The sequence below is a fragment of the Lissotriton vulgaris genome, chromosome 9 (assembly GCF_964263255.1).
Source record: "Lissotriton vulgaris chromosome 9, aLisVul1.2, whole genome shotgun sequence".
In the NCBI taxonomy this organism is placed as follows: Eukaryota; Metazoa; Chordata; class Amphibia; order Caudata; family Salamandridae; genus Lissotriton; species Lissotriton vulgaris.
Genome location: NC_141697.1, coordinates 330,502,725 through 330,520,270, shown reverse-complemented (window position 1 = coordinate 330,520,270; position 17,546 = coordinate 330,502,725). Strand labels below are relative to the sequence as shown.

Here is a 17,546-nt window from a genome sequence, read left to right as displayed (position 1 = left end):
CAGACTTCTTTTTTAGCATCATATTCTTGGCACGGTAATTATTCTTTATTTTGGTACTAAAGCCAACATCGTAGTTAAGATCAAAAGCTTCAAAGAAGCTTCCAGCTACTTCTGCTTCATACGACACTAGAATTGGAGCATAGGTCACAAGTGCAACCAATGAACAACCTCCTCCCAAAATCTTTGTACCTAACATCATTCTTACATTTGCAATTTTACCCCAAAAAACCTGCTTTACACATTGCTCTAGCATCTGGTAGCATGATCTTACTGCAAGTCATTACTAGAATAAAGGTCCCAAGAAATAATTGTTAGTGTGAATCCTTTTAATAGGGTTGTCTCTATGTCTATCACATCCAATTCATCCCTCTACATTTATTTCAATTTTAGCATAGAATATTCTTCTGTGTTCATAAAAATGTGACCACAACATATTAGGCGCATGATGAGTTTCGTATACCATGATCTTGGAGACAATCTCTTCAAAAAGCCTATCAGTAGCAACCAAATATGACAAAACATTTTTCAGTAGATTAAATGTATCCTTCACTCACAATCAATAGACTTCTCAGGTCTAGAAAAAAAATATACAGTGAGGCTATATTTGTTAATTTAAATGTAATTGTTTGCAAATCCTTCCAGCATTCCCACTAGAGTTTCTACTTTAATCAAATTGATCCTCTAGTCTATGTAGATGCCTCTGATGAGGCAGGAGCATTAGGTTTCAGAGATTTATATAAATCTCACTGGTTTTTGACGCAAGAAAATATGTTCAACCATTTTTCCCCATTTTAATTGGATGAAAATATTAAATTGGAATGCAGCTTCTCAATGTCTTCTGGCTGAAGGAAAAATAGCAGAAAACCTTTGGTTGTATAAATATTTATGCTTAAACCTTCATATCCATTTGCACTTTCTTTAGACTTTTCCTACAGTGTCTCATTTTTCCCTACATGAATGTTTCTAAACATACAAAAAGACAAATATAACAGTTTTTACCTTAATGTGCCCCATATGTATAACTTTAGACACAGAGTTTGCAGTCTTGTTTGTTACTGAAGAGCTGCTGCCCCTTGAAGGGCATGTCAACCTAATGGGCTTCCACATCACCTAAAAGTAGAAGTGGGGCTTTATGCTCCACTCATGAACGCATCAAGTACATCACAAAGCACAAATCAGTCTAGTCAATGCATATTTTACATCTGAATCAGCTGGGAGAATGAGTGCGCACCCTGAGAACCAAGACATCTATCCTCTTAGACTACTGTGTCTGTCCAGGAGAGTCACTGGGAAAGTGGCAAGCTTTGCGTTCACCAAGGAAGCCTGTGCTACAAGCCTCTTTGAAGTTGGGTGAGCATCAAGGATCATGGTGTCCAGCAACACATCACTGAAATTATACACCTGTTTGTCAAGTGGCAAAATCATTGAACAAATTATTTCAGCACGGTGTGAACTGGCATTGCAAGTGCTGCCACTGCTTTCATTACAACCACCACATAAATAACGGCCTCCGCAGAAAGGCAACATTCTAAAATAAGTAGGTCTCCCTTCAGATGATGTGGCTAAGCCACTGATATTATTTCATGTCCAGCAACCACAACATATGCAAGGTTGCCAGCTTTGCTTAAGTCTCCCTCCGCTCAGAAAGGATACCGTACTACCGTTCTTCATAGAAATAACAAAACCAAACTGAACTGTTCAAAGCTTTGGTTACGCCCCATGTAGCATTATATGAATACGGCCCGATGTATCTGAGGAAACGTTTTTCGTTTTATGTCCCAGGACCAGGTAGACACTTGCGTTCCTCAAATTCGTGCCTGGCCTCCATACCCAAAATTCGTTTGACAAGAAAGGGGTGCAGCTCACTGTCTTATTTGGCAGCTAAGTGGTGGAACTCTCTCCCCTGTTGCTCCACAGTCTTCAAAATCCCGCTCAGTTCAGGAAAAAACTTTAAACTTTCCTATTCAATTAAGCCTGTTTTCTTCTGTTTTCACTGTGTTCATGTGCTGGCTCGTGCCGGGACACACTTCTGAGTAGCCGTGCGCGTTACAAATCACCCATAACATAACAAAACAGGTCTGAGAATATAAAAATGCCAGAGATCCTGAACCTGAATATTTTTACTGGCATGATGCATTATGTGAGGTGGTTGCTAGTGTAGATGACCGTTTTGAATCCAAAATACCGCCGCAGAGATTGGCACCAATGGTTTCTGAAGCAGTTAGATACCTAGATCTTGGAAAAGCAGGGTATTTCAACTACATCAAACACATAAAAATGTGACAGAGGGGAGTATGTGTGGAAATCTGAAATGCCTAAAGTCAAACCAGGAGGTCAGACAGCAAAAAAAAAAAGAAAACACAGGATGAGGAACTTTACAATGGGAAGCATAACATCTTGAAAAGATCTTTTTGAATTTTGTCAATTTAAAACCAATTCATGTACTTTTACTGAATGAGGAACAGTAGATTTTGGAAAGCTAAATACCATTAAGTGCAAATGTTAAAACGTTTCTAAAATGGATTGACTTGCAGGATCAGAGGTGCAACACACAATTAAATTCAGCCGAGGATTTTTTTGTTCTATAATAAGCCACCATAACAAAGAATTGCACCGATTTTTCAAATCAAATAATCCAAAACATCGTTGCTGCATTCAATCTCTTATCACACAGATGGTCCCAGAAAATATGATTTAGAACCAAAACCCATAGTAAACAGGCATACTGTACCTAGCTATGTAATAGTAACTAACCAGCATGGTGATGAAGTGAGATAAAGCAAGTACTATCACTTAGTGTTTTGATGACAGCATTTCCTCAGCAAACATATGGGCAAAAATTGATAAGAAAAAAAGAGTTACATCTGAGTTGGGCTATTAACTCTTAAGGTTGCTAACTGTAGGAACAAAAACTGGAAAATATTGGAAGGGCAGTAGTGGGGAACAAAAATATTGGCCAATAAGAATTGGGCGGGTTAAGTGATCATGAACAAACCTCAGCTATACACAGGATCTATATGGTTAACCATGGATGATTTACTTTGGGGGCATACTTTTGACAGCAGACCTCAATAGCAGTACAGACCATTCTGCACAACTGCATTACAGAACAGTTTTATGTGCAATTTCAGTTTACCTGTACTCAATTCACATGTATCTTGTGATTGAACCACATAAAGCTTACATAAATATGTACGGCAAAATCCGGATGCCAGTACAACAAAACACACCATACTATTACATTAGGAAAATGCAAATGTCATAAAAAGCATCTTCTAGAAACGGGACTGGAAGTACAGTGGAAGCATGCTTAAAAGTGCTCTGCAATCATATACAAAGGGTAAGCACTCAACAATGATCACTAATTCAGAACTGCAACTACAAGCAGATTCTTTCACCTTCGGACACAGAAAAAAACCCTTTCTGAAATACTTACATTTTTTCCTTTCCATAAATTTACTGATAGGATCTATAATATCCTCATCAGACTTTGCTTTTTCAGATGGCGGCACCACTGCTTCCCCATCTTCAAGCTCATCCTCATCTGTGTTGAACCACATTTCTTCCTCGTCTTCCAACGTTCTAGCATCCCTCCGGTACCGATGGTTCCTCAGAATAGAACGCATGCTGCAACAAAGTACCAAGAAACTGACTCAGTACGTTTAACACAAGTCATGGAGTTCCTTTGCATTACCACCAAAAGTGTTAAAACAAAAGCTGTTGGTATTTTGAGTTAACTTTACTTTGCATGTTCTGTAAAGTGTTTCATAACTTTTTTTTCTCTCTAAATGGAATTTTATGCTCCCAAATTGTGACAGCAAGAAAGGCAGTTAACTTAACAGTAGTAGAGCGAGCATTTAAAATAACAATTAGCAGCAATATTATGTGACTGTTTACCATAGGTCTAAGCCAACACACATTCAATTTTCCATCATCAAACCCATGGCAAAGAAAACAAGCATTGGCATAGTCAATAGGTCTCGCCTTTGGGATCTTATAGTGTTTAACCAGAGCTATAGGCTTTGTCAATGTCTTTAAGCTATGCTTTAGAGCAGTGTGGTTGGTGTGTGGCATGTTGAAAAGTTATAATAAAAGAGTATTATAAGCATTTTGCAACCTGATATATAACTAGGGCTCCCGGTTTTATGGTATTTATTTTTTTGCCATTTCCGTCTGTATTTATCCATATTTATTTTTCGGGATTTTTTCTGTATTTATCCACATTTATTTTTGCCACAAGAAAAAGACGACGATACAGCTAGTATTTTTCCACATTTATTTAAATTGACAATGCACACATGCGCTCAGTTTTTATTGGTCAACACTATACATTCATTTGAAAAATTTGCCTTTTGCAAAATGTCCCAAATATGCTTAAATGTGCTATCACAAGCCATTTGTCTTAGAGCCGTGCAGTTTCTGTCATCGGCAGAATGCCACATCCCTTCCCCCACTGAACACCATACTGCCCCACTGAGAGAAACTCACACTGCCTTCAGCTGCAACCCAATTGTGCCCCACCAGCGCTAAAGCTGTCCCTGGCCATTACTATGAGGATTGATGTTTTGTGTGTGCAGAGGAGAACAATCATTTGCAATGCAATAGGTCTCGCATTTACGCTAGTTTAAGCTATTGGCATAGTAAATGACAATGCCTTTTATTTATCGGTTTTAGAAAATATATATAAATAAAAGGCATTGTCATTTACCATGCCAATAGCTTAAACTCTGGTAAATGCAAGACTTATTGCATTGAAAATGTTTGTTTATTACTCCTTTGTCTGCCCATAGCATGTTCCAGGGAGACTAGCAAGCTTCTTGTAACACTACTTGAATCGAAAACACTTTCATAATATCTTAAAATGTTTGTTGCATTCCAACAGGCAGGCTGCATGAAGCAAAATCAAATGTTTCATTAAACAAAACAGAGTGCATGTGCATTAAATAATTACAAATGATTTTTCCACTATACTGCTTCCATTTTGTAAGTATATAACCAATGGACATTGTAACGGGTCCTTTCCGGGCCCTGTAGTCATGTCATTAACTTTTCAGGCAAAAACACTCATTGAGATAAGTTAAGGTAACCATGTTGTTCCTGCTCACATTTCATATGCTGTACTTAATCTTGCACTCCTTATGAGTGTTTGCTTTTTCCAGGATGTTGTTACTTTTTTTTTTTTCAGACAGCATATTACTCTTGTGTAGTGCATAATTTGAATTGAGTCACTTCCAGGAGTTTATAGCGGGGCACAATTGGGTTGTAGCTGAAGGCAATGCAATTTTCTCTCAGTGGGTTAGTATGGTGTTCAGTGGGGAGAGGATGTGGCACTATGGCCAGAGCTGCTAAATATGGAACTGGGGAACCAGGCTCAGCCGTCATACCTAGTCCACCAGACTACTCTCCTGAGGGAGCACATTCCCATGCTAGACCTTAGAAGGCCACGCCAGACCTTAGAAGCCCACGCCAGACCTTAGAAGCCCTGGTGTCTTGGCATCAGCAGGTTGGCCCTAGCAGTGGCAAGTGTGAGTTAACCTTGAAGGTCTGTCCACCACAATCCATACTGACGTTCACCTCCAGTCTTGCGGGTAGGCCTACGAAGCAGCATACCCTAGAGCAACAGCGACTCTGTGAATGAGGTCTCAGGACCCTTGAGGCCTGTATTCCTCACCCATTGGTACCTCCATTGGCCTTGTTTTAGCAGTGGTAGTGCAACTCACCACGGATCGGCAATGCAGGATTTGCACGGGCACCATACTAAGTTCGCAAACGTTACGGTCTCTCTGCTTCATGCACAAGCACTTTTAACACATGCTGCCTCCTTCGTGGCCAATGGAATTATGCAGCAATGGAGGACAAAATTATGTTGCAGTGTTAACTAAATTATACAGCAAAAAAAGTCTATTGTAATGCTGTATGTTTTCCGATACTTTATTATTTTGACATCTTTACACATATTAACAGTCTCTGCAAAGATTTTGCCTCATCTGTACCAGTGCAACATACAAATGCAGCAGTGAGAACGGTGACCAGTCAACCTTTGCAAAGGGCCCTCTCCTTTGCAGCAACACAAGTCACATTTTTTGTAACTTTTGATCTGTTTGAGCTACAAACACGTTTTTTTGTTAAAATAGTCAGATTATGCAGCAGATGATATATTATGTGGCAAATATGGCAGAGCCTAATTATGTGGAAAACATTTGCAAACTAGGATATTTTGCCATTCATGTTTGAACTGCTTTTGTGGAAAATTGGAGAAGTGCTGATGATAGAAACTGCATGGCTCAGAGACATATGGCTTGTGATTCCATTTTTAACCTTATTTGGGACATTCTTTGATTAGAAACGTATCCCAGTTTGTGAATGTATTTTAATGTCGATAACTCATATTAAACCTTAAACATGTGTATCCATTGGTTGAATTAAATAATGTACTAAGCTGGAACTGGTCACTGAAATCCCAAACAAATACTAAAAACTGGGATGGTTTGCTCTTTCTGGCCACACCTCTGGCTCCACTCACGGACCCATTCCTCTGGAAATTCCCGCCGTCTGATACAAACTCCCACAGTTTCCCTACTTTTTTGTACCCAACTTCGACCACTGGAAACATACTGGGATCCTCCCTCCAAAAAGATAGCAATACTTCTCTCTGACGATTGCCAAAAAGCATGAAATGTGTACATGAAATCTTCCAGAACATGATTTCAAATTATAATTACTAACTAGCTCGAGGCTTCTCTAATGGCTATATCCGGCGGGCCCACTTGGCCGGTAGAATACGGAGGACATTAAACACTACAAATACAAGAATTCTAATGGAAAGGAAGAGCAGATCGAATAAAAGTCAAGAAGCGATATGTTGGGGAGGGAGCAATCAGATTGTGCAAGAATTTGTAAAATTATATTCAGAGTCGAGTGTCTCGCAGTTTGTGCAATAATCCTCTCTGAATATCAGGGAGGGGGATGTGGTATAACAGCCAAAACTGCCTACTTTGGAACTTTAGAACGAGGTTCGAGGCTCAGCGCCGGCTCAACATCCTTAGATTCTGGGCAAGTCAATTAATCTCCCCGTGCCTACAAAAAATGAATAACTGTCATGCGTAATGTGGTTGTCGTCAGGTAAAGCGCTCCGAAATCTTCGGGTTCTAGTAACTTCCAAGCACTAGAATTGCACGAGACTGTGAGTGACACTAGTGTGTGTGCAAAGGAGGTCTTGCTGTGTAGCGCCTAAACAGAACCGTCTTCTAAGAGGAGTCACTGAGCTCCAGACAAATAGAATTCTCACATCCCTACCCCCAATGATAATGAGGGGAATAGAGCGGGTTTGGCCCTCTTAAATCCATCAGCATAAAGCTTTGCAATTGAGCTCTCTGCATTCTCTGTGTGAGCCGTTCTTTTTGCCAGATGCTTTGTTTAACGAACTTGCTGGGAGGGGTTTGTCTCTTCTCCCGTCGTTCATCTCTGCGACAAAGGTGGCCCAGCACCCTGCCGCATCTCTGTAAATGGTCTTTCAAAGACCTGTGATGTGCTCGGGTGCGGCTGGCAGCGCCGTGCCTGCCCGGGAAGGTGTCTCAGCCCGGGCTGACACCTCTTAACCCTCTAAGGAGGGGGAGACACCAGATTGCAGCAGAACAAAATGTACTAGTATTTTCCCGTTTTTACATATAAATACAGATAAAGGAAAACTTGTTTTCCGTCTGTATTTATAAGTAAATATCCGTAAAAACGGAAAACCGGGAGCCCTATATATAACCAAGACATTATGTACAACTGAACGACCCAATTAAAAATAGAACATACATGTATTTTTTTTTGTCCTTGCGATTTCTTCATGCCTTTTCTAATACTTTTTTCTTTTTGTTTTTCATGGGGGGGGGGGGGGGGGGACACAACAGGAGAGGGGAGGTTTCAGAAATAGTACCTGAACTGCAACATGAGCAGCGGACGGACACTAGGGGAGATCCAACAGATGCCAAATTCCAAGGGCAGACTGAGGTGATGTTGGGTGATGCTGGGGTGGCCCTGAGTGATGCTGGGGTGGCCCTGTGTGATGCTGGGGTGGCCCTGAGTGATGCTGGGGTGGCCCTGAGTGATGCTGGGGTGGCCCTGAGTGATGCTGGGGTGGCCCTGAGTGATGCTGGGGGTGATGCTGGGGTGGCCCTGAGTGATGCTGGGGTTGGGCTGAGTGATGCTGTGGTGACGCTGAGTGATGCTGTGGTGGTGCTGAATCATTCTGAAGTGGTGGTGCTGCGCTCTTTAAATTAATATGGCATATACATATGAAGTGTTAGGCTGAAATATTTTCTGGGAAATGGCATATATGAGAAGAAAGGATTAAAAACAAAAATCGATGTTTCCAAGGACCTGATTATAAGTTGACTGGTACTGGTGGAGTGCAAACTCTGCATGTGAAATGTGTGCTCACATGCAGTGGCACTGTGCCGGTAGGAGTTAAACCACAGGATGGGGAATAACTGTGGACCCGGTATTACTAGGCATAAAACCACATGGAATTCCTGATTGCCTGGGGTTTGACGCACACTTTAACCCGCTGCTCTGAGAAGATGGTGAAGGTGTGTGGCCGATTCTGCTGGAGGTGAGGGTGAAGTGAGAGCGAGAGGGGAGTAGAGAATAAGGGAGGGAAGAGGTAGATACTCCTGGTAGGGGTCCAAAAATGCTACCCTGCAAGAAGGCAAAGTCAGGGGATGAACTTTGGCAGCTGTTGTAGCTAAAGCCTTCTGTGGTGTTACCAGACGTAATTGCCACTTGGTAAAATCAGTTCAGGTATTCCCACACCAGGGAAAGCTAGATGTGACAACACCACCCCACTCGTGATCGGATACAGCAAAATTCTAACGGTAATTCCGTTCTTCCTGACTGGTAGTCTGTCCTTAAGAAGAGTACTTGAAAGCACAGACGTAGTAATAATCTAAGCTTTCGTAGCATTATGTCAATATTCCATTTCACAAAGCACTATAATAAAATGGTGGTTAGTGTCATCCAAATGAATGGCAGAATGAACGGCAGAGTCAGCCATTATTTCACCAAACCACAACTCACAGACGGTGAGGTCAATAACTCAATACAACCTTATAAAATGATGGCATTAGGTGCATGAACTCACCTGGGATGAAGGCCAGCATTAAATGAGTGCACATTGATATGTTTCAGTGGGAGTCTCATATGCTGCCCACGAGGCCTCTGGCAGTGAAGGTGCGCTTCACAGAAAGCCTAACTCCTGTCAGGGCTTCAGTGCGCATGGAAGCAGCATAGACACCAGCTCAAAAGCAATGTTTATGTTTGAGTACTAGATTAAACAGCCCGACCCCGCAGTACGCTTGGAGTTTGTACAACAACCATTGTGAAGGTTGGAGGAGCTCTTGGCCACAGGAGGAAGTGCTCTGTTTGGAAAATTTTATTTTTCATAGGACGGTGTCAGGACGAACAGTACAAGGGGCAGAATGCGGGCAGTGCAGCTGCTTCCAACTAATTGGATTCCAGAAAGAGACCCGGGGCAGGGCGCTCTGCTTGCCGGACAGTTGGTCATGAACCCTGAAGGAATTAACTCTTTCAGTGATCCTTCTTTAATAATGAAGGACCGCTGAAAGAGTTAATAACCGAGTAAAGAAGGGAGCCCCTTGGCCTAAAACAAACTTATTCAAAATTTAAATGTTCCCAAACTCCGTCGTGCAGGGAACCATACACGGAAAAAGCCAACATTTTAATAGAATATCATGAAGTTTAGGGCCCTAACCAGAGAAGACAGCACTGGCATTGAGCTGTTACAACAGTTACTTCTTTTTCTCACTGAGAAAATGCAGCACAAGTAGAGAGTCTTGAGATGAAAACGCAGAGAAACCTGATGTGCGTTTCAATGTATACTGACATTTCCTTTGAACTTGGTAAAAAGATGATGTTTATTTATTTATTAAGTTTAATATAGCAATGGCTAGACCCGGAGGTATCGGAGCGCTTTACATAAGGAACATAGCAATAAAGTTTCACAGTTACATCAATTAAAACCAGCTGACGTGTCGCTCTCATTGGAAACTGACTTGTAATGAACTAAGACATACTATCGTCCAACAAAATGGCGATCACGGCGGATGAATACTACACAAATAATCCCTCTGCTAGATTAAAATTCTACATAGATCTCCAAACAAAGGATACCACCAAATCTCCAAACCTTGGCAGGCACTTTGCCATACAATATGTACACAAATCTGGCTAAAACGGACAGACAAGTCCAGAACCTTACAGTAAACAATGCGCTGACCGGAAGTAAAGTTCAGTAACGACATTTATGTCAATGCAGCTGATAAATAACCGCATCGCACGAGTGACACAAGTAATTAGTTCGGACTTTTTGGTAAGAAGCAATTTGCATTCTGGGATTTGTAGTTTTGGTCTTCACATTGATTAACACTGGCTAAATATCTCAGCATGCAGTAATGATACCTTGTTGAAAGGGAACGATTGGCTGATGGCTTCACTAGAGCAGGGGGTCCATTCCCAGCCGGATCAGCGCACCCCAGAACACGTTACAACTTGGATTACTATAATCTCTGATAATGAAAAACTCCCTGCAAAAGGCATTATATGTGAGTGCATCAAATGTGCGTAGGTTTAAAAGTGCATTGGGTTGTCACTAGCGAAACTACTTTTGACGCAGGTGATTGTCAACACACTGGAGAGAACTTCAATCTTGGAAGTTTGTGGGGAGCAGCAGAGAGATTTACAAATTTATCATATACATGACAATGAGAATGGTACATATAACCAGAGGATGTTTAATAAAAATAACAATTTGAAGAAAATAAAAACTACATTTAAGTGGCTTCACAAATACTCCAAAACACAGCACTGTATGGAGACTGTTTGCATAACTGCAGTCAGAGGTACAAAGCTTCATGTACTGAGAGTCGGCGTGTGTTCCAACAAGGTGCTATCAGACCCTGCCCCGTCCTAAACAGGGCCCCTTAAGTGCATGCACGACCCACGCCCACTACTCACCCTCGACCCCAGATGCATGCTGCTGTGAGTTTCAGTCATGCCGCTCCTTCCGGTCTGAATCTGGTCCTTCGACTCAGGCTCCTGTCCTGACCCCAAAAAATGAAGAGGAAACCGCTTGCCTGACTGCCTTTTCCTCTCCTTCCAGGCGCACTCCCCCATTAGATGAGGCTGCAGTGGGGAGCGTGCATGCCGCGGAGGACTAGGCTGTGCTGGCGGGGTGCGTTTCGGTGCACAACAGCAGCCTGTGCCTCCGGCTCCCAGTCCGGGCTCTCACGCAAGGCTCCCACCGCTGCTCACAGACCCGTCAGCAGCACAGGTCAGACTCAGAGCATCAGAGGAACACGAGCGGCCGGCAGCGCGTGCCAGACTGACTGGGAGCCTGGGAGCAGGGGTGGGGAGCGCGAGCGGAGGAATCCGTAAGGTTGCTGCTCCCGCTAGGTAACCGCCAGTTCGGTCAGATGGAAGCGGAAACTAATTTGGGACAGATTCTCGGCTGTCCTGCAGTTCCCCCGGGGCACAAGCAGGCATCCACTTCTGTCTTTTTGCTGAGATCAGCTGTAATGACAGAAGTGGATGCCTGCTTGATATAGTGCAGTACCAAAACATATTTAACTTTCCCTGTAACTATCCATCAAACTTACGAGACGGGCAGGTTAGTTAGGAATCTGCAGGCAGATAGATTATCCACCAGAAGGATTGTGACCCAGGGTAAGTAAATTTATCTTCGGATACTTCTACCTACAGACTAGATTACAAAGCAATACCCTAATAGGAGGAGGGTTGATGGATGGTTAAACGAGAAAATCCTGCAAGACTGACCTGCCAAAGTGACCATCACTGTGCACTTCAGAAAGCAGACAGTAATGTTTGTCAAAGATATGCAAATTTACACTCTGTGTGGTGTGGTTGTGTGACCTCATTGTGTAATAAACTCACAAACCCCTCTTGAGTCTAGTCAGGCTCTTCTGCAAAACCTTAGCTCATGCCTGGGATTTGAGCAGTCAGGCTTTGTTAAAGGAACAAATACAAAACATTTGGAAGTACCAAAACAGTTGAAAATGAAAGAAACGTGACACAAAGGAAATCAGATGCCAATTTATAACAAACATTTGCAATGCAATAGGTCTTGCATTTACACACGTTTAAGCTATTGGCATTGTAAATGAAAATGACTTATTTATGTCTTAAAACCGAAAACATAAAAGACCTAAAAATTCACGTTTTATGGATAAATATAACTAACACAAGGACAGATGATCACTCAGGGGCACTAGGGTGATCTGTAACATATTTATTGGTTAACAAAGGCATGGACTAGGGCCATGTTGTATAACTCGAAAAGCAAACTTTAAACACTGTGCTTTTCCACTAAACTGTACCCTTCACACTGCTTCCATCTAACCTCTGACCTGAACCCATAAAGACACAAGGGTCAAGGGATTAATAACCCAGCAGAGCTCAAAATACCCGGAAGCAGAAACTAAGGGGGTATCGAGCTTTCTACTATACACAGAGCAAATAAAGTGGTTTTATGACCTCAGGACAAGAGCTGGGGGAGGCCAGAAAAACACAAAAGGCAGACTTTCTGAGAAAGATTCCCTCAGCCTAAAAGTCACTTAAAAACACTGATTTTATTCATCTGCTAAAAGAAACGCATTCCAACCAGAAGGCAAACTTAATAACCAATTACATGCATGTGTGACTAGGGAAACGCAAAAAGCCAGTAGACCTAGGGATATGAGGACCCTCCGAACAGGAACTCGCATGCCTTGCTGAAAAGGATGGGCCCATTTCCTGGATGTCAGAAATCCACTGGAGAAGAGGGAAGGTGCGGAGAAGGGTGGTGTCCTGTACCAACCCTATCAATAATATTAATTTGTACGGCAACCGGTGAGGAAAAACCCATGTCGTCTACATACAGGAATATTGGGATGCTGGAGCTCCTGATATGGGCAGCAACAACCGACATATTGATGCAATAGGCATGATCTGTTTATTATAAGAAGTTATGACAACTGCAGTAGACCTGCTGTATTTACTGTGAAACGCGTTTGTTAAAGCCAATGAGCCTTTAGTGTGGATAGGTATTACACAGTGATATAGGCTACAGATTGTTTCCTGAAATCTCACATATTACCTAGTAGTAGGAAATGGTGTTGGTTACTCTCTCAAACTGTAGGGGTGAGTAATTTTCATGTGATAATCCTTGTTAGGGTCTTTTGAGGGATATTGTATATTTTGGCAACTGTAATTTTGTACATATTTGTAATTTATAACTGTAGGCTAGATGTTTGTCAGCTTGTGCACAATGCAGTGAGCATGTGTTAGTTATGGCGACCAGTCAATGCAAAAAGCTATAAGCCTTAATTGTTCACTTAGAAATGTTGGGTCAGGTTCCATCAGTTCGATTGGTTCAATATGGAAGGTTATGACAAAGCCAGTTGGCCTGCCCAATTGTAAAACTAATACATTAGCAGCAACAAAAGGATTTTAAGGGTGGATTCATATTTCATTGTGTTCAGCCCTGTTAACAGGTGTTTGCTGAATAGAATCTCACAGATTACAGTAGAAGGCAAGCGATTTAGTGTTGTTGATCCACTTGAAAAAAACAGGCATTAAAGATATGTACTATGATAAACTTTGCTGGGCCTTCCTAGAAGGCATTTTATATTGCTTGGACAAGTATAATTTTGTACACAGTTGTAAATATATTACTTCATACCGGTTGTTGCTTTTTTGGAAAGCTTATTCTCAATACACAATGCATATTAGTTTCCTGGGAAAATTTAAGTCCGATGATATGGGTCTTACCTTTTTATTTTTTTGAAAAGCTGTGCTATGATAGAGATATTTGGCTGATTTCTTTATTATGGAACATATTAAAGCCAAATAGCCATGTACATGTACAGGTGGGTCGTTGAGACATGGTATGTCGCAGATTCATTTAGCAGAAAAGGAGTTACTCACTTTGACAAACTTTGGGGGGGCAGAAATTTGCACTGTAATAATTCTTACAAGAAACTCTTCGGAAGGCCTGATAGGCTTAGCGCGATATATATATATATATATATTGCAACACGCTCCAACTTTGTGTCGTCAGAAATACGGCAAGCACGCAGGTAATCCGATGTGTAGAAATCCTTTATTACAAACCCCCTCACCCCAGACACGTTTCGCTATAAAAAAATATATATATACACACACACACATATATATATATATATATATATATATACATACATATAGAGAGAGAGTTCTGAAGCACACTAAAATGACATGTATATATATATATATATATATATATATATATATATATATATATATATATATATATATATATATATATATATATATATATATATATATAAATATAAAAAATAGGTCCGCGTCTGCTTGCTAAACGGGAGATTGCGGGAGCAGCTTGAAAGCAGTCTGTTGGATATTTGACTGGCGAGGCTTTGACCAGTTCAACGCAGACCCCCAATCGAGAAGAGGCGGCTGACAAGCAAAGCTATCACCGCCGTGTTCTTCACGAGAGGAATTTGTGATCCGGAAGGATTTTTTTCTCAGCCAGCCCCCCCTCTGCCGGGATTGAGTCGACAGGATCGCCCGCTATGCTCGTGGTGTCGGAGGACGCTCGAGATAATTGCAGGACGTGCAAGGTAGGACTTTAAGGCTATCGAGGGGTAACTGAAGTGCAGGGAACGTTGGACACAGAAGATTACTTAATACTTTTGCCCAGAAATCGTCCCTAATTAATTATTTGTTCATTATCATGTCGGCCGACACGCTAAAAGACCGAGAAGCGGCAGCTTTGGAACTATTTGACTATGTAGCCCGAGCAAGCAATCAGTCATCACAATCTGGGGCACAAGTCATAAAAGTGAATGAGGATTTAAGAAGCAATGCAAACGCACTGGAGAAATTGATGCGCGGGGAACAGGCTAAGTAGTGGGAGAACAAGTCACTGCAGCGTTACCTGGATGTGGGGAGAATTCCCAGAGGTTTACGTATTTTGACAGCTCCTAGCTATGAACAGCCGAACCCTGAAATGATGAAGGAATGGGCCCAATGCAATCTGGACTTCTCTAGATGCCTAGTCGAAATTTTGGTAAAATACGCAGAAATAGATAGAATTGAATTGCAAAAGCGCGTTGAGACACTTACAGAAGAGATATCTTCCATGGGCCCTGTGGAGGAAATAGCCGCTTCTCGGATCCGACATGGTGTGAGATCGAGAGATTCGGTTTCACTTTCGGTTTCGTTGCCGGGCCCGAAGGCGGGGCGTCGGAAACTTTTTTCTGCGGTTTGACCGGGCTCGAAGGCGGGGCCGTTACCACACGGGGTCGGTTTTTTGGTAAGGGGACGTCGTCACTCACGGTTTGTTGCACGTCGAGTTCCTCGACATCCGACTCTTCCCCTTCCGACCCCGACTGATCTTCCTGATCCTCTTCTTCATCGAGGTGCTGGTCTTCGAACAGCTCCGGGATCGCCTCCGACTGCATTCTGGAAACCTCGTGTCTTCGAGCTCGACGGTTTCTATTCGTCGACTTGGAGGAGAATGCTGCGCAGGCTTCGCAGTCCCTGGATTCGTGTTCAGGCGATAGGCAGAGGTTGCACACCTCGTGTAGGTCCTTGTATGGGAACTTAGCACCACACGTTGGACATTTCTTAAATGGAGTCCTTTCCATGGACTCCGGGCTTGACCACGTCGAGAAAGGCCTCCTGTACGTCGACGTAGATCAAAGTTCTTCTTCGATGTTGGAGTCGAAACGCGTCGGAATGGAAATGAAGTCGCGTTCGATAACAATACCGTCGAATTGGAAAGGGAATACGCGCCGAAAAGTCACTTCTTTCCGAAGTCGATCTGGAGCGCTTCAATCCTCATCCGAACCCGATGGCGGAAAAAAACAATCTAAGGATGGAGCCGATGCCCATGCGCACTACCAACCAAAGGAGGAGTCACCAAGAGACAAAAGACTCTCCAAGAGAAAAACAAGTGCAATCATCCGAGCCCAACACCAGATGGCGATCTATTCATAATGTACCATCTGCAGCCCATATGCCTCGAACATGATGGTCCGCTTGCGTAAGGAAGAAGATAAAATTAAAGACCGAAAAGCATTCAAATTTCAACGGGACCGAGTGGATTATGAATGCAGGCGCATATTTACCGTTTCGCGCAAATATGAGGCCATAAAATCTTCAAAGTACGTAATACATCAGCAGCTGGTACTTCAAACAATAAACATCAGGCTGATTCTTCATATTCTGATGCCAGTTCAGCAATCGAGAGTGAAGAGGGAGATGCCAATAGAGCTTCAGCTACAAGGCCTCGTATTGCGCCCTCCCCCGCTGAAGAGATTAATTTTTTAGTGGAGGAGCGAAGAGCAACACTCAGACCGAGACTGTAACAAAAACCAGCAGGCAGAGGAGAAATTTTAAGCGTCGACAAAGGCGCAAAGCCCAGAAACGGCTCGACACCGCGAGGCAAAAACAAAAAACGCAGGAGGGGCTGGTGGAATCGCCGCTGAATTCACAAGAGTTAAATGAAAAAACAGTGATCAACCTGTCTGAGGCAGTCCTAACTAAAGCTGAAATTCAAATATTGTCCCTGGGATTATCATTCTGCAATGATTCTAACTTCGACTATCCCAACACTCGCATGGATATATATCAATTTGTGAGAAAACGCAAATTGTGCAAATTTCATGCCTTAAAAGCATCCAAAAGAGCAATCGATGATGCAGTTCCCAGCTCTCATGATACACAGACACAACGACCCAACCCAGTATTTGGTACTGAGGAATCACTATTGACTGTCCTGACGGAACTACATGAGGAAAATGCTTATTTGGAAACTGATAAGTTGTCCCCAACCTGCTTTAGTAGATCTTCAAGTAACACAAACATTGAAACCAAGAAAACACCTTCACTGCCATATTACTAAGGGATGGTATTGTTATTTTTAATGAGCATGTAACGGAAGAAATAAAGCTCAATTACAAAATTTGAATACGAAGAAGAAAGTTTCAAGCAGAAACAGACAATATTACCATCTGATCAATAAACTACAAAGCAATGATGATGTAATTGTGAGGAACTCCGAAAAAGGAGGAAATGTGGTTTTATGGTCTAAAAAAGACTACACATCTGAAGCATTATCCCAACTCAATGATCGATCCTGCTACAGACTTAGCAGTGCAGCAGCTGTTATTATATGTTCACATGATTGCTTATTGGTATTATATCTCTGCATGATTGCTATCCTATCCTGCTACTCATTTACTACCAACTTCTATATTGTACCCAATAGTTTGTTTAATCACCCTCTTGCCCCTACCCCTTGGTTCTGTAAAGCGCTCTGATATCTGCAAAGATCTTGTTTGCGCTATATAAAACTTTGAATAAATAAATAAATAAAGTGCACAAAACTGCACTTAAGCCTCCAGGCAGGCCCATCATATCAGCTAGAGCAAGTCTTTTGGAAAATGCTTCTAAATACATGGACATCTTTTTGCAAGAGT

General features: G+C 42.2%; 1 protein-coding gene across 2 annotated transcripts in view; it reads right to left on the bottom strand.

Moving 5' to 3' along the window:
- Positions 1–17,546, bottom strand: part of PPP4R3A (protein phosphatase 4 regulatory subunit 3A) — a 309,259-nt gene that overhangs the window by 19,764 nt on the left and 271,949 nt on the right. For both annotated transcript variants that reach the window (XM_086937643.1, XM_086937644.1), the window contains exon 13: positions 3,437–3,627. In XM_086937643.1, coding sequence (XP_086793769.1) covers positions 3,437–3,627 — 191 coding nt within the window. The remainder of the gene's footprint in view (positions 1–3,436; positions 3,628–17,546) is intronic.